The 24,000-nt window shown below is 49.2% G+C and overlaps 1 protein-coding gene across 1 annotated transcript in view; it reads right to left on the minus strand.

The window, feature by feature from the left end:
- The window catches only part of LOC140397023 (uncharacterized), a 135,908-nt gene that overhangs the window by 61,575 nt on the left and 50,333 nt on the right, over window positions 1-24,000 (minus strand). The window contains exons 5-10 of the mRNA XM_072486066.1: window positions 18,325-18,516; window positions 12,270-12,350; window positions 12,062-12,174; window positions 8,952-9,010; window positions 8,042-8,131; window positions 6,971-7,014 (exon numbers count right to left, since the gene is read on the minus strand). Coding sequence (XP_072342167.1) covers window positions 6,971-7,014; window positions 8,042-8,131; window positions 8,952-9,010; window positions 12,062-12,174; window positions 12,270-12,350; window positions 18,325-18,516 — 579 coding nt within the window. The remainder of the gene's footprint in view (window positions 1-6,970; window positions 7,015-8,041; window positions 8,132-8,951; window positions 9,011-12,061; window positions 12,175-12,269; window positions 12,351-18,324; window positions 18,517-24,000) is intronic.

Consider the following 24,000-nt stretch of genomic DNA (forward strand, 5'->3'; position numbering starts at 1 on the left):
GTATATATCTGGGATGTCTCTCACTGGGCTCTGTATATATCTGGGATGTCTCTCACTGGGCTCTGTATATATCTGGGATGTCCCTCACTGTGCTCTGTATGTATCTGGGATGTCCCTCACTGGGCTCTGTATATATTTGGGATGTCTCTCACTGGACTCTGTATATATCTGAGATGTCTCTCACTGGGCTCTGTATATATCTGAGATGTCTCTCACTGGGCTCTCAATATATCTGGGATGTCACTGGGCTCTGTATATATCTGGGATGTCACTGGGGTCTGTATATATCTGGGATGTCCATCACTGGGCTCTGTATATATCTGGGATGTCACTGGGCTCTGTATTTCTCTGGGATGTCCCTCACTTGTCTCTGTATATATCTGGGATGTCACTGGACTCTGTATTTATCTGGAATGTCTCTCACTGGGCTCTGTGTATATCTGGGATGTCCCTCACTTGTCTCTGTATATATCTGGGATGTCACTCACTGGGCTCTGTATATATCTGGGATGTCGCTGGGCTCTGTATATATCTGGGATGTCCCTCACTGGGCTCTGTATATATCTGGGATGTCTCTCACTGGGCTCTGTATATATCTGGGATGTCTGTCACTGGGCTCTGTATATATCTGGGATGTCTCTCATTGGGCTCTGTATATATCTGGGATGTCACTCACTGGGCTCTGTATATATCTGGGATATCACTGGGCTCTGTATATATCTGGGATGTCACTGGGCTCTGTATCTGGGATGTCACTCACTGGGCTCTGTATATATATCTGGGATGTCACTGGGCTCTGTATCTGGGATGTCTCTCACTGGGCTCTTTATATATCTGGGATGTCACTGGGCTCTGTATCTGGGATGTCACTCACTGGGCTCTGTATATATCTGGGATGTCACTGGGCTCTGTATCTGGGATGTCACTCACTGGGCTCTGTATATATCTGGGATGTCCCTCACTGGGCTCTGTATATATCTGGGATGTCACTGGGCTCTGTATATATCTGGGATGTCCCTCACTAGTCTCTGTATATATCTGGGATGTCACTGGACTCTGTAATTATCTGGGATGTCTATCACTGGGCTCTGTGTATATATCTGGGATGTCACTCACTGGGCTCTGTATATATCTGGGATGTCGCTGGGCTCTGTATCTGGGATGTCACTCACTGGGCTCTGTATATATCTGGGATGCCCCTCACTGGGCTCTGTATATATCTGGGATGTCTCTCAGTGGGCTCTGTATATATCTGGGATGTCACTCACTGGGCTCTGTATATATCTGGGATATCACTGGGCTCTGTATATATCTGGGATGTCACTGGGCTCTGTTTCTGGGATGTCACTCACTGGGCTCTGTATATATATCTGGGATGTCACTGGGCTCTGTATCTGGGATGTCTCTCACTGGGCTCTGTATATATCTGGGATGTCACTGGGCTCTGTATCTGGGATATCACTCACTTGTCTCTGTATATATCTGGGATGTCGCTGGGCTCTGTATATATCTGGGATGTCACTCACTGGGCTCTGTATATATCTGGGATGTCACTGGGCTCTGTATCTGGGATATCACTCACTTGTCTCTGTATATATCTGGGATGTCGCTGGGCTCTGTATATATCTGGGATGTCCCTCACTGGGCTCTGTATATATCTGGGATGTCTCTCACTGGGCTCTGTATATATCTGGGATGTCTCTCACTGGGCTCTGTATATATCTGGGATGTCACTCACTGGGCTCTGTATATATCTGGGATATCACTGGGCTCTGTATATATCTGGGATCTCACTGGGCTCTGTATCTGGGATGTCACTCACTAGTGTCTGTATATATATCTGGGATGTCACTGGGCTCTGTATCTGGGATGTCTCTCACTGGGCTCTGTATATATCTGGGATGTCACTGGTCTCTGTATCTGGGATGTCACTCCCTTGCTCTGTATATATCTGGGATGTCACTGGGCTCTGTATCTGGGATGTCACTCAGTGGGCTCTGTATATATCTGGGATGTCCCTCACTGGGCTCTGTATATATCTGGGATGTCACTGGGCTCTGTATATATCTGGGATGTCCCTCACTTGTCTCTGTATATATCTGGGATGTCACTGGACTCTGTATTTATCTGGGATGTCTCTCACTGGGCTCTGTGTATATCTGGGATGTCCCTCACTTGTCTCTCTATATATCTGGGATGTCACTCACTGGGCTCTGTATATATCTGGGATGTCGCTGGGCTCTTTATATATCTGGGATGTCCCTCAGTGGGCTCTGTATATATCTGGGATGTCTCTCACTGGGCTCTGTATATGTCAGGGATGTCTCTCACTGGGTTATGTATATATCTGGGATGTCTCTCACTGGCTCTGTATATATCTGGGATGTCTCTCACTGGGCTCTGTATATATCTGGGATGTCTCTCACTGGGCTCTGTGTATATCTGGGATGTCACTGGGCTCTGTATATACCTGGGATGTCACTCACTGGGCTCTGTATCTATCTGGGATGTCACTGGGCTCTGTATCTGGGGTGTCTCTCACTGGGCTCTGTATATATCTGGGATGTCACTCACTGGGCTCTGTATATATCTGGGATGTCACTGGGCTCTGTATATATCTGGGATGTCTCTCACTGGGCTCTGTGTATATCTGGGTGTCACTCACTGGGCTCTGTATATATCTGGGATGTCTCTTACTGGGCTCTGTATATATCTGGGATGTCTCTCACTGGGCTCTGTGTATATCTGGGGTTTCTCTCACTGGGCTCTGTATCTGGGGTGTCTCTCACTGGGCTCTGTGTATATCTGGGATGTCACTGGGCTCTGTATTTATCTGGGATGTCTCTCACTGGGCTCTGTGTATATCTGGGATGTCCCTCACTTGTCTCTGTATATATCTGGGATGTCACTCACTGGGCTCTGTATATATCTGGGATGTCGCTGGGCTCTGTATATATCTGGGATGCCCCGCTCTGTATATATCTGGGATGTCTCTCACTGGGCTCTGTATATATCTGGGATGTCTCTCACTGGGCTCTGTATATATCTGGGATGTCACTAACTGGGCCCTGTATATATCTGGGATATCACTGGGCTCTGTATATATCTGGGATGTCACTGGGCTCTGTATCTGGGTTGTCTCTCACTGGGCTCTGTATGTATCTGGGATGTCTCTCACTGGCTCTGTATATATCTGGGATGTCCCTCACTTGTCTCTGTATATATCTGGGATGTCCCTCACTGGGCTCTGTATATATCTGGGATGTCTCTCACTGGGCTCTGTATATATCTGGGATGTCTCTCACTGGGCTCTGTGTATATCTGGGATGTCACTGGGCTCTGTATATATCTGGGATGTCACTGGGCTCTGTATCTGGGATGTCTCTCACTGGGCTCTGTATATATCTGGGATGTCATTGGGCTCTGTATATATCTGGGATGTCCCTCACTGGGCTCTGTATATATCTGGGATGTCACTGGGCTCTGTATATATCTGGGATGTCCCTCACTGGGCTCTGTGTATATCTGGGATGTCTCTCACTTGTCTCTGTATATATCTGGGATGTCACTGGACTCTGTATTTATCTGGGATGTCCCTCACTGGGCTCTGTATATATCTGGGATGTCGCTGGGCTCTGTATATATCTGGGATGTCTCTCACTGGGCTCTGTATCTGGGATGTCTCTCACTGGGCTCTGTGTATATCTGGGATGTCCCTCACTTGTCTCTGTATATATCTGGGATGTCTCTCACTTGTCTCTGTATATATCTGGGATGTCACTGGACTCTGTATTTATCTGGGATGTCCCTCACTAGGCTCTGTATATATCTGGGATGTCGCTGGGCTCTGTATATATCTGGGATGTCCCTCACTGGGCTCTGTATATATCTGGGATGTCTCTCACTGGGCTCTGTATATATTTGGGAAGTCACTGGGCTCTGTATATATCTGGGATGTCTCTCACTGGGCTCTGTATATATCTGGGATGTCACTGGGCTCTGTATATATCTGGGATATCTCTCACTGGGCTCTGTATATATCTGGGATGTCACTGGGCTCTGTATATATCTGGGATATCTCTCACTGGGCTCTGTATATATCTGGGATATACCTCACTGGGCTCTGTATATATCTGGGATGTCCCTCACTGTGCTCTGTATATATCTGGGATGTCTCTCACTGTGCTCTGTATATATCTGGGATGTCACTGGGCTCTGTATCTGGGATGTCACTCACTTGCTCTGTATATATCTGGGATGTCACTGGGCTCGGTATCTGGGATGTCTCTCACTGGGCTCTGTATATATCTGGGATGTCCCTCACTGTGCTCTGTATATATCTGGGATGTCACTGGGCTCTGTATCTGGGATGTCACTCACTTGCTCTGTATATATCTGGGATGTCACTGGGCTCTGTATCTGGGATGTCACTCACTGGGCTCTGTATATATCTGGGATGTCCCTCACTGGGCTCTGTATATATCTGGGATGTCACTGGGCTCTGTATATATCTGGGATGTCTCTTACTGGGCTCTATATATATCTGGGATGTCACTCACTGGGCTCTGTATATATCTGGGATGTCACTGGGCTCTGTATATATCTGGGATGTCTCTCACTGGACTCTGTATATATCTGGGATGTCACTCACTGGGCTCTGTATATATCTGGGATGTCTCTCACTGGGCTCTGTATATATCTGGGATGTCTCTCACTGGGCTCTGTATATATCTGGGATGTCCCTCACTGGGCTCTGTATATATCTGGGATGTCGCTGGGCTCTGTATATATCTGGGATGTCCCTCACTGGGCTCTGTATATATCTGGGATGTCTCTCACTGGGCTCTGTATATATCTGGGATGTCCCTCACTGGGCTCTGTATATATCTGGGATGTCTCTTACTGGGCTCTGTATATATCTGGGATGTCTCTCACTGGGCTCTGTATATATCTGGGATGTCCCTCACTGGGCTCTGTATATATCTGGGATGTCACTCACTGGGCTCTGTATATATCTGGGATGTCGCTGGGCTCTGTATATATCTGGGATGTCCCTCACTGGGCTCTGTATATATCTGGGATGTCCCTCACTGGGCTCTGTATATATCTGGGATGTCCCTCACTGGGCTCTGTATATATCTGGGATGTCTCTCACTGGGCTCTGTATATATCTGGGATGTCCCTCACTGGGCTCTGTATATATCTGGGATGTCCCTTACTGGACTCTGTATATATCTGGGATGTCACTGGGCTCTGTATATATCTGGGATGTCGCTGGGCTCTGTATATATCTGGGATGTCCCTCACTGGGCTCTGTATATATCTGGGATGTCACTGGGCTCTGTATATATCTGGGATGTCGCTGGGCTCTGTATATATCTGGGATGTCCCTCACTGGGCTCTGTATATATCTGGGATGTCACTGGGCTCTGTATATATCTGGGATGTCGCTGGGCTCTGTATATATCTGGGATGTCCCTCACTGGGCTCTGTATATATCTGGGATGTCTCTCACTGGGCTCTGTATATATCTGGGATGTCTCTCACTGGGCTCTGTATATATCTGGGATGTCTCTCACTGGGCTCTGTATATATCTGGGATGTCACTCACTGGGCTCTGTATATATCTGGGATATCACTGGGCTCTGTATATATCTGGGATCTCACTGGGCTCTGTATCTGGGATGTCACTCACTGGGCTCTGTATGTATATCTGGGATGTCACTGGGCTCTGTATCTGGGATGTCTCTCACTGGGCTCTGTATATATCTGGGATGTCACTGGGCTCTGTATCTGGGATGTCACTCACTTGCTCTGTATATATCTGGGATGTCACTGGGCTCTGTATCTGGGATGTCACTCACTGGGCTCTGCATATATCTGGGATGTCCCTCACTGGGCACTGTATATATCTGGGATGTCCCTCACTGGGCTCTGTATATATCTGGGATGTCTCTCACTGGGCTCTGTATATATCTGGGATGACTCTCACTGGGCTCTGTGTATATCTGGGATGTCACTGGACTCTGTATTTAACTGGGATGTCTCTCACTGGGCTCTGTGTAAATCTGGGATGTCCCTCACTTGTCTCTGTATATATCTGGGATGTCACTCACTGGGCTCTGTATATATCTGGGATGTCACTCACAGGGCTCTGTATATATCTGGGACGTCGCTGGGCTCTGTATATATCTGGGATGTCGCTGGGCTCTGTATGTATCTGGGATGTCACTGGGCTCTGTATATATCTGGGATGTCCCTCACTGGGCTCTGTATATATCTGGGGTGTCTCTCACTGGGCTCTGTATATGTCAGGGATGTCTCTCACTGGGTTATGTATATATCTGGGATGTCTCTCACTGGCTCTGTATATATCTGGGATGTCTCTCACTGGGCTCTGTATATATCTGGGATGTCGCTGGGCTCTGTATATATCTGGGATGTCACTCACTGGGCTCTGTATATATCTGGGATATCACTGGGCTCTGTATCTGGGGTGTCTCTCACTGGGCTCTGTATCTGGGGTGTCTCTCACTGGGCTCTGTGTATATCTGGGATGTCACTGGGCTCTGTATATATCTGGGATGTCACTCACTGGGCTCTGTATATATCTGGGATGTCACTGGGCTCTGTATCTGGGGTGTCTCTCACTGGGCTCTGTATATATCTGGGATGTCACTCACTGGGCTCTGTATATATCTGGGATGTCACTATGCTCTGTATATATCTGGGATGTCTCTCACTGGGCTCTGTGTATATCTGGGATGTCACTCACTGGGCTCTGTATATATCTGGGATGGCACTCACTGGGCTCTGTATATATCTGGGATGTCTCTCACTGGGCTCTGTGTATATCTGGGGTGTCTCTCACTGGGCTCTGTATCTGGGGTGTCTCTCACTGGGCTCTGTGTATATCTGGGATGTCACTGGGCTCTGTATATATCTGGGAAATATATAAAAATCTACTTACATTGCCCACTCCATCTTTTTGCTTTTGATTGCGTGGTATAGTGCCTAAAACCCGAAGCAGAGAAAGTGTTAGACAAATGCTGAACAAGAAATTCATTTTAGAACAAACATATAATTGTCAAATATCAACAAATGACTGCGGATTGTGGAATCTGAAACTAAAACGAAAAATACTGCAGAATCTCAGCACCTGAGAAGAGGGAAGGGAGCTCACGTTCGAGACTGGATGTACCTTTGTCAGCTAGGGAGTACTGGGAATATCACCTGCCCTCTCTCCGACCCTGTCCCCCCACAACAGTCTAAATCTGACCCTATTTCCAGTCCCGCGAAGGTTTACCAGACTGATTCCTGGGATGGCGGGACTGTCATATGAGGATAGACTAAGTCGGTTAGGATTATATTCATTGGAGTTTGGAAGAGTGAGAGGGGATCTCATAGAAACTTATAAAATTCTAACAGGATTGGACAGCGCAGATTCAGAAAGAATGTTCCCGATGGTGGGGGAGTCCAGAACTAGGGGTCAGAGTTTGTGGATAAGGGGTAAAACTTTTAGGACTGAGGTGAGGAGAAATTTCTTCACCCAGAGAGCGGTGACTCTGTGGAATTTGCTACCACAGAAAGCAGTTGGGGCCAAACGTTGAGTCATTTCAAGAAGGAATTAGATTTAGCTCTTGGGGCTAAAGGGATCGAGGGGTATGTGGGGAAGGCGGTACGGGGTAATGAACTTGATGGTCAGCCATGATCATAATGGATGGGGGATCAGGCTCGAAGGGCCGAATGGCCCCCGCCTGCTTCTATTTGTTATGCCTGTTTCTATGAGGGAGAAGGGAGGGTTACGATGGGAGATTTAAATGAGGAAAGAGGGGAAGAGACTCAAGTGGAACATCAGAATGGTCTAATGGCCTGTTTCTGCATTACATTTCCTATATAATCCGATACAGCGAAATCTCTGCTCCTTTGAGTTCACACATGAAGGGCCACTTGACGCCAGAAGGTAACCGGTATTCCTGAAGAATCGCGGTCATGACGTGAGAGTGGAGCTAATTATATGAGAGAGAATCTAAATTGTTACCTTCAACATTTCTTTTGGAAAGTCCTTCCCATCATTCATGCCTTCCAAGTTAGTGACGAAGTCCTGGCTCGACATGCTTTTCCCGAGATTCTAAAACAGCGATGGAAAACAGGAAAAAGTAGAAGAATAAGTGACGATATTCCCAGAGAGAATTTTCTCTCTCTTGGGCTCAGGCTGAACCACGCAATGGGGGGGGGGGGGGGGGAGGGGGGGGGGGCTTGGAACGAGCTGAGTCTGGAAGCCTGAGGCAATGGGAGCAGCCATTTCAAGGAGAAGGCATCCCGAAACATAGGTGCATAGGTTTTGGCCACCCGCTATCTGGGTGAGTGAGAAGGACTGTGAGGAGGATGTTGTATTCATGTGGGGTGAGTGGTCAACACTTACACAGTGAAAAGAGTATTATCGTAGAGTCTGTTTCATGACCATCGATCCCGTTTCCATAAACAAGGAGCTGCCTCATCTAGGGGAGGATTATATTCCATTGTTACCCAAACAAAGATGACTGGACATTACAAAGTTTGTTTAAGACGGCTGATTGTTGAGTGGAGATTCGTCACGGGATGTTATGGCCACATTTTACAGCCCAATGGGCTGGAACAGTACCAACACCCATCTGTTAAAATGTGCGGGTGGCCTGGCGACCATTGCCCACAAGCAGTAAGTAGGACTGACCACAGCCTCAGTCCCTCAGCACTTCCCACAAGGAACAGGAAGAGTCTGTCCATGGTCATGTTCTTTATCAATGGGGAATAGGAGCAAGACTCTGCAATGTTCTCTAATGTTTGTACCATTTCCATGGACTCAGTTACATTCAGAGTTTGTGTGATGCTGTGGTATTTTATGCATCGTGTTCAAAGAATGGCCCTCATAGAATTATGTACAAGCTTAACCCGGACTCTAGAAAGCTTACCTGTCCATGAAGATCCGTATTTAGCAGCATAAGTGCACAAATTATGGTGTGGACAGCATCTACAAAAGATAAGGGATAGGTGAGGTCAGATGTTATCCTGTCATTATTATCCATGGCAAGTCGGGCGCCCTGCCAATCAGCCAATCGATTGTTTAACCTGCTGGCACTGCCTCTGGGATATGGGCATCGAGTAGGATGGGACAATGGGCGAGATTCTCCGTCCTGCCAGGCCCGTTTTCCAGCGTGGAACGCCCCCGCCGGCTGCGGGATCCTCCAATCCGGCAGCCGGGGATTCGGGAAACCCGAAGTGGAGGATCCCGCCCACGGAGAATCCTGCCGAATATGTTTGGACGCTGACCTTTCCCGACTGGAATAATTTGAGGTGTGGAAATTGGTTTCCAGCACCAAGACCAGTGAGGGCTAGGAGCGCGGAACAATCCCTCCGCTGGAAGCGATAAACGCGAGGCCTGATTGCTTCGAGATCTCAAGCCTTCCAGTAATAAGGCTGGTGATCTGCAGCCTCGTAGAAATGTACAAAACGGAAGCAAAAGTAGATCTTTCGACCCCTCAAGCTTGCTCTGTCACTCAATAAGATCTTGGATGAGCTGTTTATGTTTCGAATACCACATTCCCCACCTACCCCCACCCGATGATTCCCTTGCTGAACAAAAATTGATCGACCTCCACCTTAAAAATATTCAGTGACCTCGCTTCCACCGCCTTCTGAGGCAGAGAGATCCAAAATAGCACACTGCTCTGAGAAAAAATGTTATATTTATCTCTGCCCTTTAAAGGCGATTCTAATTTTCAAACAGTCCCCTCGGGTCTGGTTTTTTTAAAAATTCGTTCATGGGATGTGGGCATAAGAGGCTGTGCCCGCATTTATTGCCCTATATCGAGGGGCAGTTAAGAGTCAACCACTTTGCTGTGGGTCTGGAGTCACATGTAGACCCGACCAGGTAAGGACGGCAGCACGGTAGCATGTGGATAGCACAATTGCTTCACAGCTCCAGGGTCCCAGGTTCGATTCCCGGCTTGGGTCACTGTCTGTGCGGAGTCTACATATCCTCCCCGTGTGTGCGTGGGTTTCCTCCGGGTGCTCCGGTTTCCTCCCACAGTCCAAAGATGTGCAGGTTAGGTGGATTGGCCGCGCTAAATTGCCCTTAGTGTCCATAATTGCCCTTAGTGTTGGGTGGGGTTACTCGGTTATGGGGATAGGGTGGAGGTGTGGACCTTGGGTAGGGTGCTCTTTCCAAGAGCCGGTGCAGACTCGATGGGCCGAATGGCCTCCTTCTGCACTGTAGATTCTAGGTAACTACGTTTCCTTCTCTGAAGGACATTCGTGAGTCAGATGGGCTTTTACAACAATCAACAATGGTCATCATTCGACTTTTAAATCCAGATTTTATTTACTGAATTCAAATTTCACCATGTGCAGTGATGGGATTTGAACCTGGGTCTCTGGGTTACTAGTCCAGTGACAATACCGCTGCGCCACTGCCTCCCCTAAGTGGACACATCATTCCCGCCTCCACCTTGACTCAGACAGCACAGCAAGGTGAGGATGAATGTTGAGCTGAAAAGCCAAAAGCAAAAGATTTTCTCGGGGCAAGTCGATCTGGTACGAGCGAGCAGAGGCCCACAGCCTTCCCATGGAGACATAAGTTGCAAATTTTGCACCCGCCCCCCCGTCAGCCTGCCCTCAATTTTGTGGAATTCATAGAATCCCGAAGGCGACCATTCAAAGAACAAAGAACAAAGAAAAGTGCAGCACAGGAACAGGCCCTTCGGCCCTCCAAGCCTGTGCCGACCATGCTGCCCGACTAAACTAAAATCTTCTCCACTTCCGGGGTCCGTATCCCTCTATTCCCATCCTATTCATGTATTTGTCAAGATGCCCCTTAAATGTCACTATCGTCCCTGCTTCCACCACCTCCTCCGGCAGCGTGTTCCAGGCACCCACTACCCTCTGTGTAAAAAACTTGCCTCGTACATCTCCTCTAAACCTTGCCCCTCGCACCTTAAACCGATGCCCCTCAGTAATTGACCCCTCTACTCTGGGGAAAAGCCTCTGACCATCCACTCTGTCTATGCCCCTCATAATTTTGTAGACCTCTATCAGGTCGCCCCTCAACCTCCGTCGTTCCAGTGAGAACGAACCGAGTTTATTCGACCGCTCCTCATAGCTAATGCCCTCCATACCAGGCAACATTCTGGTAAATCTCTTCTGCACCCTCTCTAAAGCCTCCACATCCTTCTGGTGGTGTGGCGACCAGAATTGAACACTATACTCCAAGTGTGGCCTAACTAAGGATCTGTACAGCTGCAACATGACTTGCCGATTCTTATACTCAATGCCCCGGCCAATGAAGGCAAGCATGCCGTAGGCCTTCTTGACTACCTTCTCCACCTGTGTTGCCCCTTTCAGTGACTTTCAGCCCATGAGTCTGCCCTGACCCTCTGAGAAAGCACCCTACCTGGGCTCACTCCCTCATCCTAGCCCCGTAACCCCACCTAAGCCGCACATCTTTGCACTGAGACACTAAGAGGCAATCTTATCATGGCCAATCCACCTAACCTGCACACCTTTGGACACTAAGGGGCAATTTAGTGCGCCCAATCCAACTAACGTGTACATCTTTGGACAGCGGGAGGAAACCGGTGCTCCCAGAGGAAACAGGGGGAATGTGCAAACTCCACACCCGAGGCTGGAATTGAACTGGTGACCCTGGCGCTGTGAGGCAGCCGTGCTGGCCACAGGCCCCCAAGGTTCAAAAAGGAGGCTGTGCTTTTTGCCAGCTACAAGATAGCAGACCCGAGTCTACTGTTCATGAATGTAGCTAAACATGAAATCCGTTCGCTGACTGGCAACCTATTGCAAATATTAAAGGAAGTTTATTGGACAGATTTCTAGTTTCCACTTGCGGATGATGCTAAAAGGAAAACAACGTGTCAACTTTCACTGAAGGTGATAGTAATCGCATTCCATAGAATCCCTACAGTGCAGAAGGAGGCCCAACGAGCCTCAATCGACCCCCCGAAAGAGTACTCTACCCGGGTCCACTCCCCATGGAGTGGCTCAGAGTGAGGTTCCCGCTTATCCGTCATACCTCTGCTGTGAAGGGTATCGGGGTTACACTGTTGATATCGAGTGGAGAATTGGAACAGCACTCGTTCCCTTTCCTGAGTCTCTCCAGTCAGCACAAATGCGTTTAGGAACTTCCTGTGGTCACAAAAGTCAGGGTCAGAAGTCCAGCATCAGCATCTCCCCAAAGAGCTGCTTGAACAATCAAAAGCTCGGAATCAGACCCTCCCTACCTGAGAGCTTGGTCCAATGCTATCTCGCTGAAGTCAAATAATTGGAGATACTCCTCAGCCACCATCTGACTGAATTCGTTACTGAAATAGAAACAGCGAAGAAATAAAAGTCAGAAGATTTATCCAGCTTCTTTCAGGCAACATGGCCGTCTTGTGCTATTGGTGCAACATGATGAACGGACTTGTCAATTCCTCCGCCTGATATGTTAATGAAGGGCGGCACGGTGGCGCAGTGGTTAGCACTGCTGCCTCACGGCACCGAGGATCCGGGTGCGATCCCGGCCCCGGGTCACCGTCCGTGGGGATTCTCCCCGTGCCTGTGTGGGTCTCACCCCCACAACCCAAAGATGTGCAGGGTAGGTGAATTGGCCGCGCTAAATTGCCCCTTAGTGTCCAGGGATGTGCAGATAGGGTTACGGGGAAAGGGCGGGGTGGATGAGGAGTGGACCCGGGTAGAGTACTCTTTCGGGGGGTCGATTGAGGCTCGTTGGGCCTCCTTCTGCACTGTAGGGATTCTATGGAATGCGATTACTATCACTGAATCCTCCACAATCAACATCCTGGGGGTTACCATTAACCAGAAACTGAACTGGACCCAGCCATATAAATACTGTGGCTACCAGAGCAGGTCAGAGGCTGGGAATCCTGCGGAGAGTAACTCACCTCCTGACTCCCCAAAGCCTGTCCACCATCTACAAGGCACAAGATGTGGCGTTGTACTGGGGTGAGCACTGTAAGAAGCCTTACAACACCAGGTTAAAGTCCAACAGGTTTGTTTTGAGCTAGTGAGCTTTCGGAGCGCTGCTCCTTCCTCAGGAAGGCACAAGTCAGGAGTGTGATGGAACACTCTCCACTTGCCTGGATGAGTGCGGCTCCCAACAACACTCGAGAAGCTCGACACCATCCAGGACAAAGCAGCTTGATCGGCACCCCATCCACAAACACTCACTCCCTCCGCCACCGACGCACAGTGGCAGCCGTGTGTACCATCGACAAGATGCACTGCAGCAACTCGAGAAGGCTCCTTCGGCAACATTCCAAACCCACGACAACTACCACTCAGCCTAAGGACAGCAAATGCATGGGAACGCCACCATCTGCAAGTTATTCTTTCAGCTGCTGACACCATCCTAATGTGAACTGTGTCACCGCTCCTTCCTCTGGATCAAGATAGTGTAACCTCCCCCCTAACAGCACTGGGGGTGGGCCTATACGCCGTGGACTGCAACAACTTGAGTAGGCTCATCACCACCCTCGAAAGGTAACTAAGGCTCAGCAATAAATGCTACTGGCAACCACACACCATGAACAAATTTCAAAAAAGCATTTATATTTTGCATTTTACGACAAATTCATAAACTGGCAGAGAGAAGAATAGAACATAAATTAGTGCAGGAGAAGGCTATTTGGCCCTTGGAAAGATCACCCTAGTTTGGCCCATGCCCTGACCCTATTCCTGTAACCCAGTAACCCTACCTAACCTTTTTGGACGCTAAGGGGGAATTTAGCACGGCCAATCCACCTAACCTGCACATCTTTGGGCTGTGGGAGGAAACCGGAGCACCCGGAGGAAACCCACGCAGACACGGGGCGAACGTGCAAACTCCACATAGACAGTCCCACCGAGGCCGGAATTTAACCCGGGTCCCTGGTGCTGTGAGGCAGCAGTGCTAACCACTGATGGATCTCCGAGGTGCGGGTTCGAATCCCACCATGACAGATAAAACCCAAATGTGTAATTAAAAGTCGAAAGATGGATCACAAAGCCATTGGGTTCACTTGAGGGGAAGGAAATCCGGCCTGCACATGGTTCCCGAACCGCAATGTGGTTGGCGGTTAAAACGCCCTCTGAAATGGCCCGAGCTGTTTGTGATCGGCAATCAATTCAAAAAAAATAAAGGCTTAGATAAAATGGGTTTAATGCAGGCGACACAGGCCAGGGGGCCACCCTGCCCAGTGCCCGACCATCCAGGATCCTCAACCCCCCCGGCGAGTCCCCTCCCCCCACCCTCACAGCTTTATGAACCAGTAACAAATGGCACCCGGTTGAAGCCTCGCTGGGGAGGCCGGTGGTTGCCAGGCCCCGGGTGAATTGGGCAAGCGCATATTGAATCTCGCAAGATGTTCCCAGCGTCGCAAATCTCGCAAGTTCCAACGGCCTCGACCCGACACCAAGTCGGGCACGACTAGGCTGCTGAATCGGGCCCTTGGGGTGATTGATGTTTCATTTCTCTCAGACTGAAACGTTGGTGTTGGCAGAGGTTGATAGATTCTTGGTGAGTTTGGGAGTGACAGGTTATCGGGGGTGAGGGGGATGCTGATTTGAGGTCACTATCAGATAAGACGTAGGAGCAGAATTAAGCCATTCGGCCCATCAGGTCTGGTCCGCCATTCAATCATGGCTGACATGTTTCTCATCCCCATTCTCCTGCCTTCTCCCCATAACCCCTGACCCCCTTATTAATCAAGAACCTATCTATCTCTGTCTTAAACACACTCGGCGATTTGGCCTCCCACAGCCTTCTGCGGCTCCACAGATTCACCGCCCTCTGGCTGAAGAAATGCTATGTTCGTAGATACGGGGCCCAAGGCCTTGGGGCGGGATTCTCCGACCCCCCGCCGGGTCGGGGAATCGCCGGGGGGGGGTGGGTGGGGGGCGGCGTGAATCCCGCTCCCTCCGGCCGCCGAATTCTCCGGCACCGGAGATTCAGCGCGCTCCCCCGCCCCCCCCCCACGGGCGATTCTCCGGCCTGCGATGGGCCGAAGTCCCGCCGCTGTAATGCCTGTCCCGCCGGCGTAAATTAAACCACCTCCCTTACCGGCGGGTCCTGGTGGCGCGGGGGGGCCTGGGGGGGGGGGAGGGGGGGCGCGGGGCGATCTGGCCCCGGAGGGTACCCCCACGGTGGCCTGGCCCGCAATCGGGGCCCACCGATCCGCGGGCGGGCCTGTGCCGTGGGGGCACTCTTTTCCTACGCGCCGACCATCAGCCTCCGCCATGGCCGACGCGTAGGTGAACTCCCCCCTGCGCGTGCGCGAGGATGACTCCCCAAACAGGCGGCGGAATGTAGCGACTGGGGGCTTTTCACAGCAACTCCATTTGAAGCCTACTTGTGACGACAAGCGGTTTTCATTTTTCATTTTCAACAGGACAGCAATAAAAATTGGAGATTCTCAATTGGCCAGAATTAGATTAGGGTTGAAAACTCAGGGTTGTGAGGCTGGAGGGGATTTGTAACCATGGATGAGAATATCAGGGCTCGGAGCAAACGTAGTGTGGTAATACCAGGTATTGCGGTACCTGAGAGGTGAATGGCCATTGGCTAGACCCAGGAGTCTACCATTGGCTGATGTACATAGCTCCGCCCTGCGAGGCGGAGTATAAGAACCGATGCCGTCCCAGCAGCCTTCACTTTCTGTACCGAAGCTGCTGGGTACAGTTAGAGCAGATTGAGGCCTATTAGTTATGCCTCACCTTGTCTCGAGAGTAATTGATTGTGCATCACGTAGGTCAGCGAGCATGGTGGGTGACGGTGAACAGGACATGCAGTGAGTTGAAACACAGGCAGTAGACCTCTGGATGAGTTCAAGGTTACGGCTGGGGGAGCAGCCAGTGGTTTGGAATAATCAAGCTTCGCGGGAACAAGAGCATGAATGTAGGTTTCAGGTGCCAGTGAGCTGGGGGAACGGAAAGTCCGCAATGTTGGAGCGGTCGAAAGAGGCCGAGATGCGAATGTGCAGTTTGGAAGCTCCTTTTAGGGTCAAATGTGACACCCAGGTCGTGAACAGACTGTCTTAACTCATAGATACATAGTAGATAGGAGCAGGAGGAGGCCTTTTGGCCCTTCGAGCCTGCTCCGCCATTCATCACCATCATGGCTGATCATCCAACTCAATAGCCTAATCCTGCTCCCCCCCCCATAGCCTTTGATCCCATTTTCCCCAAGTGCTATTTCCAGCCGCCTCTTGAATACATTCAATGATTTAGCATCAACTACTTCCTGTGGGAATGAATTCCACAGGCTCACCACTCTTTGGGTGAAGAAATGTCTCCTTATCTCTGTCTGAAATGGTTTATCCTGAATCCTCAGGCTGTGACCCCTGGTTCTGGACACACTCATCATTGGTAACATCTTCCCTGCATCTACCCTGTCTAGTCCTGTTAGAATTTTATACGTCTCTATGAGATCCCCCCTCATTCTTCTGAACTCCAGCGAGAACAATCCCAACCGAGTCAATCTCTCCTCATCTGACAGTCCCGCCATCCCAGGAATCAGTCTGGTAAACCTTCGCTGCACTCCCTCGAGAGCAAGAACATCCTTCCTCAGAGAAGGAGACCAAAACTGCCCACAATACTCCAGATGTGGCCTCACCAAGGCCCTGTACAATTGCAGCAACACATCCCTGCTTCTATACTCGAAACCTCTCGCAATGAAGGCCAACGTACCATTTGCCTTCTTTACCGCCTGCTGCACCTGCATGCTTACCTTCAGCGTCTGGTGCACAAGGACACCCAGGTCCCGCTGCACACTCCCCTCTCCCAATTTACAACCATTCAGGTAGTAATCTGCCTTCCTGTTTTTGCTTCCAAAATGAATAACCTCACACTTACCCAAATTATACTGCATCTGCCACTGGTTTGCCCACTCGTCCAACCTGTCCAGATCTTGCTGTAGGATCCCTGCATCCTCGTCACAATTCACCCTCCCACCCAACTTGGTATCATCTGCAAACTTTGAGATGTTACATTTTGACTCATGTGTCGGTGCAGACTCGATAGCCCGAAGAGGCTCTAATGCACTGTATTTTTCTGAGATTCTGTAATTTCTGTGATTCACCTCACAGTGATCCCAGGGGAGAGAGAGATGGAGTTGGTCGCTAGGGAACAGAGTTTGGATTGGGGACAACAACTTCAATATTCTCAAAGTCTAAGGGACATAAATCAAATGAAGAACGAACAGGTCTTCATCAGAATTGATGCCACATCGGATCCTGCGTCAGTCAGCCATCGCCACTGTCATATGAGAGTACCTTTAAGAAATGGAGCTGATCATATTACTGAAGTGATGTCAGAGGTTGGGCTGAGCTCACTTCTGCTTTTGATTTCAGTTTGAGGAGGCAGCTGGGAGTGTCTGGGAGTTTTGCAAAGAGCTGCAAGAAGAAAACACAGAGCTGGTCTGTTGATGTCTGCAAATCCAAAGACTATAAATATATTGATTGTAACCTCATGTCTGTTGTTAAAGTTGAAGTCTTTTGGATGTTTAAAGGAACATTTTGAGGGATTATTTAGTGTTGTATTATTTTCGGGGTTATCTTTGAAGTAAGGGGTGTTAAGAGATCCAATGTTTATTTAAAAGGTTAATTTGAGTTCATGGAATAAACATTGTTTTGTTTTAAAAACCACGTGTCCATAAATGTAATTCCACACCTGGGGAACAAGCCGTGTGCTTCAAAAGCAACAATCCATTAAAGGGGGAGGTCGGTTGAACTCCATGAAACATTTTGGGTTTCTGAAAACACCTCTCCCATAACACCCCTACAGTGAGCGCCAACAGACTGTTCAACTACACAGTGCATCACAGTTAGCTAACCCCCACTCCCAAAAGTATGGTCCATAAGACAAAAATAGAAATTCTCATGACTCTGGGGACAATTGTAGCATCTCTAGTGGCCATCTGGGTGAGGACCAGTCAAGCCATCACCAACGGGGGCTGGAAACATTCAGCTATCGACTGTAAGCAAACGCCAAATCCCATTTCACAGATCACCACAGACCTTCGAGTGAGAGGAGAATGCTTCAAGGTTTGGGACACTGAGTTTGATCGATCAGAATAATAGCGTAGAATGGGTAATCAATCTCCTGACCATGATCTCATCGTTTAATTGTTCCTGTAAACTGACCATGCATTGTTTTATTAATGAGACTCAATTGCATAGAGATTAATGCTACGTGTTAGGGTATTTGCTTCTGTGTGTTTCTGATCTTGTGCGTCCTCTTTTTCTCTAACTTTATAAGTAACAAAATACAGATAGGAATATTACTATCCAATAGGCATACTTCTTCTCCAGATAAGGCGCAACATCTGTCCTCTTAAACCCATCCAGATCGAAAAGTTTGGAAGCTAAACCCTTGGCGACGTCTCGATCAGGTTTGTTGCCATTAGCGAGAATGACTTTAAGGTCGGCCATCTCCTCAGCAATGCCTGTTTCTTCACAACTTCCAGGTTGGCCTCCCATCCGAATATCGACTCTATATGTAGGCAAACGGAACAGGACATGGTTAAGGACAGTTCTTCATAGAGCAAAGTGGGATCGCTTCCCAGTGTCAGCACCTAATTCTAGCAGGGGGACTGAGAGGATCCCAAAGGAATTCCGGAGGCTTGGGAATATTCCAGCCCCAGTTGACCGCCATTTCTCCAGCCTTTGTCCCTTTTCTCCCCAGTAACACATCTAATTGTGCCTTGGATCTATGTACACTGGCTGCTTAACATGTGTTCTCATTTGTATATTGTTTCACCCTTTAATTAGATCATTGAATCCCTGCAGTGCAGAAGGAGGCCATTCGAAAGACCACCCTACCTAGGCCCAATCCCCCGCCCTTTTCCTACAACCCTACCCTAAGGGGCAATTTATCGTGGCCAATCCACCTAACCTGCACATCTTTGGACTGTGGGAGGAAACCGGAGCACCCGGAGGAAACCCACGCACACACGGGGAGGATGTGCAGACTCCGCACAGACAGTGACCCAAGCTGGGAATCGAACCTGGGACCCTGGCGCTGTGAGTCAGCAGTGCTAACCACTCTGCCACTGTGACGCCCCTCACTGGTTTCCGATCTCTCCCGCCCACTGGCTTGACTTTCTTTCGTCACTGGGGGTGGCAATTCCACTGAAAGTGAAACTCGACTTGGCGAAGAGAGCTAAAATGTCAGGCATTGATATTCCCATTCCATTCCCCCAGTGGAACACGGTGACCTTAACTAATGCGCTCACAGACCTCGAGGGACTCTGCTTCCTTCTTAATTCTTTGATTCACGAAAATGACTCAGTTCATTTAACTTACGGACAGAAAGCCCATCACTTACTTTCTTTATAATTCAGCCTTAAAATAAATTTAGAGTACCCAATTCCGTTTTTTTTCAATTAAGGGGCAATTTAGCGTGGCCAATCCACCTACGCTGCACATCTATGGGTTGTGGGGGCTAGACCCACGCAGACACGGGGAGAATGTGCAAACTCCACACGGACAGAGCCGGGATTGAACCCGGGACCTCGGCGCCGTGAGGCAGCGATGCCAACCACTGCGTCACCGTGCTGCCCAGCATTAAACATTTTAAGGGCAGTGCCCCTGTTGCATTCGAGCAGAGTAACCACTCCACGAGCGGTACTCCCGCCCCAACCTTCGCTTCGGATGGGGTTTTTATACTAGATAGGCTCTCCATGTTAAGGGAAAATCCTGTTCCATTAACGGGGACGTTCATCTTTTGCTGAAGTTACGGGGAACCGGATAGTCCATACTCCGTGACCACCAGGGGGGTTGTAACAGTACCCTTCCACAGACAAATCACCCAGAGCACCAACTTAACACGCGATAGTCATTGCCTGCATTGCACTGTCCCATGCTGTAGCCATGTAAAATGGCTGCGTTCCGATTCATCTGGCCAAAACCCAGTTTAAAATGGCTAACCCGAAAGACTGCTGGGAAAAACAGCCAAGAAGACACAGGCAGGCAGCTGCAGACAGGTTTGCATATTCAGCTCTGGGAACGTAGCCCAGATCGATACTCAGGGCTATCAACAGCCCATCAACCCAGGTATCCGCAGTTGCATTCAGGACTGTTTACATCTAATCAACCCAGACATCCACAGTTAAATCGGCTATCCCCGGGAACAATTGCAACATATTAGCAATTGAATACCGGGCCAGACCTGTCGGCGCCTGCAGTGGCCGAAACAAAGACAGGTGAGCGACCACCCCCCGATCGAGGAATCGCCTCACCATTGGACACATCGACCCCAGAGACTGGGGACCGAATCCAATCACTTGGGACTCAGGGTCAAGGGCCGCCCCGGGAGGCGGGAAGCCCCTGGGCCCCATAAAAGTGAAGGTCCAAGTTCAGATCTCTCTCTCTCATCTTCGCCTGCTCGAGACCTTCGCAAGACCAGCCACCGTGTATCGTAAGTTTGAATCCAACGATCGCTATCCGGTAGAGACACCTAGCCACCGACTTGTAGCAGCCTTTTGAATCCCGCGGGCCAGATTTGATTGGACAAGCCATTCGTTTCCCTGACCTGGTGGGCTCTTCCTAAGTTAAGTATTGGCCAGTAGGGGTAGGTTTGTTATATAGAAAGTAGTATTAGGGGATTAATATTGCTTGTTGTATATAATAAATGACCGTTGTTTTAATCCTTACTAAGCGGCGTGCTGTGTTATTAATCATAACCTAAACTTGAACCACGTGGCGGTATCGTAAAGATACCTGGCGACTCATGAGCAAAGGTGACCTAAACAGAGCAAATAGACTAAAGCTAGAAAGAGCAACAATGCAAATACCGCTACTTAGATTCTAGGCTGAAGCAATGACGCTGAGCTGATCTTTACGGAGGACGTATGTTTTGTTTGTGCCCTGCTGTTCCACATCAGCAGCTTTTACCGGGGGAGTTTATACTCGAAAATTGTTTCAAGAGGAAGTGGTTCTGTTTTAGCAGAGGTTATTCACACCCGGTCTATCCAGGGCGCTGAATGAACAAGCTGCAATTGTGAAAGGTGGAGCTGCCTGAGTGCCGTGGTTTCATTTTTAGTGGCCTGTCGATGACAGAAGCTGTCAAGTCGAACACCCAGGGACCCTCATTGTTGGCCTGTGCTCACAGACTCAGCATCCAAGCCATTGATAGCACGGTAGCATTGTGGATAGCACAATTGCTTCACAGCTCCAGGGTCCCAGGTTCGATTCCGGCTTGGGTCACTGTCTGTGCGGAGTCTGCACATCCTCCCCGTGTGCGCGTGGGTTTCCTCCGGGTGCTCCGGTTTCCTCCCACAGTCCAAAGATGTGCAGGTTAGGTGGATTGGCCATGATAAATTGCCCTTAGTGTCCAAAATTGCCCTTAGTGTTGGGTGGGGTTACTGGGTTATGGGGATAGGGTGGAGGTGTTGACCTTGGGTAGGGTGCTCTTTCCAAGAGCCGGTGCAGACTCGATGGGCCGAATGGCCTCCTTCTGCACTGTAAATTCTATGATAATCTAAAATGACAGCAAGGCAAATGGAACTGAGGTTAAAAAGGAAAAGGCTTGGGAAATCAGAAGCACAAAGGGACTTGGGAGTCCTTGTTCACGATTCTCTTTAAGGTTAACGTGCAGGTTCAGTCGGCAGTTAGGAAGGCAAATGCAATGTTAGCATTCATGTCGAAAGGGCTAGAATACAAGAGCAGGGATGTACTTCTGAGGCTGTGTCGCGCTCTGGTCAGACCCCATTTGGAGTATTGTGAGCAGTTTTGGGCCCCGTATCTAAGGAAGGATGTGCTGGCCTTGGAAAGGGTCCAGAGGAGGTTCCCAAGAATGATCCCTGGAATGAAGAGCTTGTCGTATGAGGAACGGTTGAGGACTCTGGGTCTGTGCTCGGTGGAGTTTAGAAGGATGAGGGGGGGATCTTATTGAAACTTACAGGATACTGCGAGGCCTGGATAGAGTGGACGTGGAGAGGATGTTTCCACTCGTAGGAAAAACTAGAACCAGAGGGGACAGCCTCAGACTGAAGGGACGATCCTTTAAAACAGAGAGGAGGAGGAATTTCTTCAGCCAGAGGGTGGTGAATCTGTGGAACTCTTTGCCGCAGAAGGCTGTGGAGGCCAAATCACTGAGTGTCTTTAAGACAGAGATAGATAGGTTCTTGATTAATAAGAGGATCAGGGGTTGTGGGCAAAGGGCAGGAGAATGGGGATGAGAAAAATATCGCTCCAGATTTAGGGAAGGTAGTGGTGCAGTGGTATTTTCTTAGCAATAAGAGACTCAGAGTCATGCTCCCCGGTTCCTGGTTCGAATCTAGCCATGGCAGATGGTGAAATTTGAGTTCTTTTTTTAAATTCTGGAATTAAAAATCTAATTATGGTCATGCAACCATTGTCCATCGTTGCAAAAGCCCATCTGGTTCACCAATGTCCTCCAGGGAAGGAAATCTGCCGTCCTTACCCTGTCCGGCCTACACGTGACTCCTGACCTCGCAGCCATGTGATTGACTATTAAACTGCTCTCTGAAATGGCCTCCGTTCGAGGGCAATTCGGAGTGGGCAATCAGTGCTGGCCCAGCCCAGCGTCGCCCACGTCCATGAATGAATAAGAAAAAAATATATACTGCTTGTGGATAATGTACAGGATATACAACAAAGGAACAAGCCACTAGGCCTAACCGGTCTCCCACCTTTTCTCTCCCCCTAAATCTACCGTCAAAAGCCTCCGTTCCCTCAACTCATTGTCCAGCAGCAGTTCAAGATGGCAGCTCACCCCCACCTTCTCTTGGCCAATTAGGGAACAAAATGGTGGCCGTCGCCGTGACGTTCAAATCCCTGACAAAGGATTTCCTTTTAAAATTAAGCATGTAGCTTTCCGAAAAGCCTGACCTGTGCGTAAGTCTCGGGAAGCACTTTTGGGAGATAGAACGGAACAAAACGTGTGAGAAATACCCAGGGACTCCATCAGATCCATAAACAGGAGGGATGGGTTAATGTACAGGCTTGTGTCAGATTGCTCTTAGGTTCTCATGTGGAGAACAGCCATCCCATAAAATATTTACACCTCAACCATTAGTTTAACAGGTTCTCATCGACCTAAATTCCCTGCATTCTCTACACTAGCCAAAAATAAATCATTGCTGCTTCACTGGGAAGATCTGACTGGTTGGACTGTCCCCTGCGGCAGCTTCATTGGGGTGACTTCTCGTCCTCCCCATCTGCCTGTTTCTCCATGGCGCACCGTCGCAGGCAGCGAGGTCCTCTGTTCCCCTCGCTGGTCAATGCAGTCACCCCAACACCGCCAGGAAATCCGTGGGCGAGGGAACCGCCGCTGGCAGGACGCAGAATCACGCCGGCGGCGAATTCACCCGGTTCGTTGCAAAGTCGGAAACGCAGCAGCCAATGTGTCCACAGCCACCTCCAGTAAACAGCGATGTGACGGGGACCGGATTGGGCTTCTTTTAACAATGCTGGCTCTAGACCCAGGGATAACTGGCGGCTCCCGCTATTACCGATCTGGTAGATAGATTCTGCTTTTTTTCCGGCGGCAAGATTAATTTACCCAATTCTGGGGGTGGGTGGACTGAGAGTTAGACCACCCTGCTCCCCACTCTGGCTAACTTACCATTCAGGTGGTCCCCTTTAGGGTTTATCCATCTCAGGTTGTAATTGCCCCTTTCTTTAAGCAACTGTAAGGAGCCAATTCTCCTTAGTTGAGTGCGTCAATCAGGTGGAACTCGATCATTGGTCTTTCCTACCGATAGTTGGGTAGGATTGCATTGATTAAGATGCACGTGTTACCTAGATTACTCATCCTTCACAGATGTTGCAAATCTTATTGTCTGCTGAAGTCTTAAAGGAGCGATCAGCTCGATCTAATGGAAAAAACGCACCTTGTTTTAAGTTAGCCAAGTTGGAGATCTCAGGTTGTAACGGAATAAACCAATTAGCGTCTCACCTTAAGAAGTCTTACAACACCAGGTTAAAGTCCAACAGGTTTGTTTCGAATCAC

This window comes from Scyliorhinus torazame, chromosome 20 (genome assembly GCF_047496885.1).
Source record: "Scyliorhinus torazame isolate Kashiwa2021f chromosome 20, sScyTor2.1, whole genome shotgun sequence".
In the NCBI taxonomy this organism is placed as follows: Eukaryota; Metazoa; Chordata; class Chondrichthyes; order Carcharhiniformes; family Scyliorhinidae; genus Scyliorhinus; species Scyliorhinus torazame.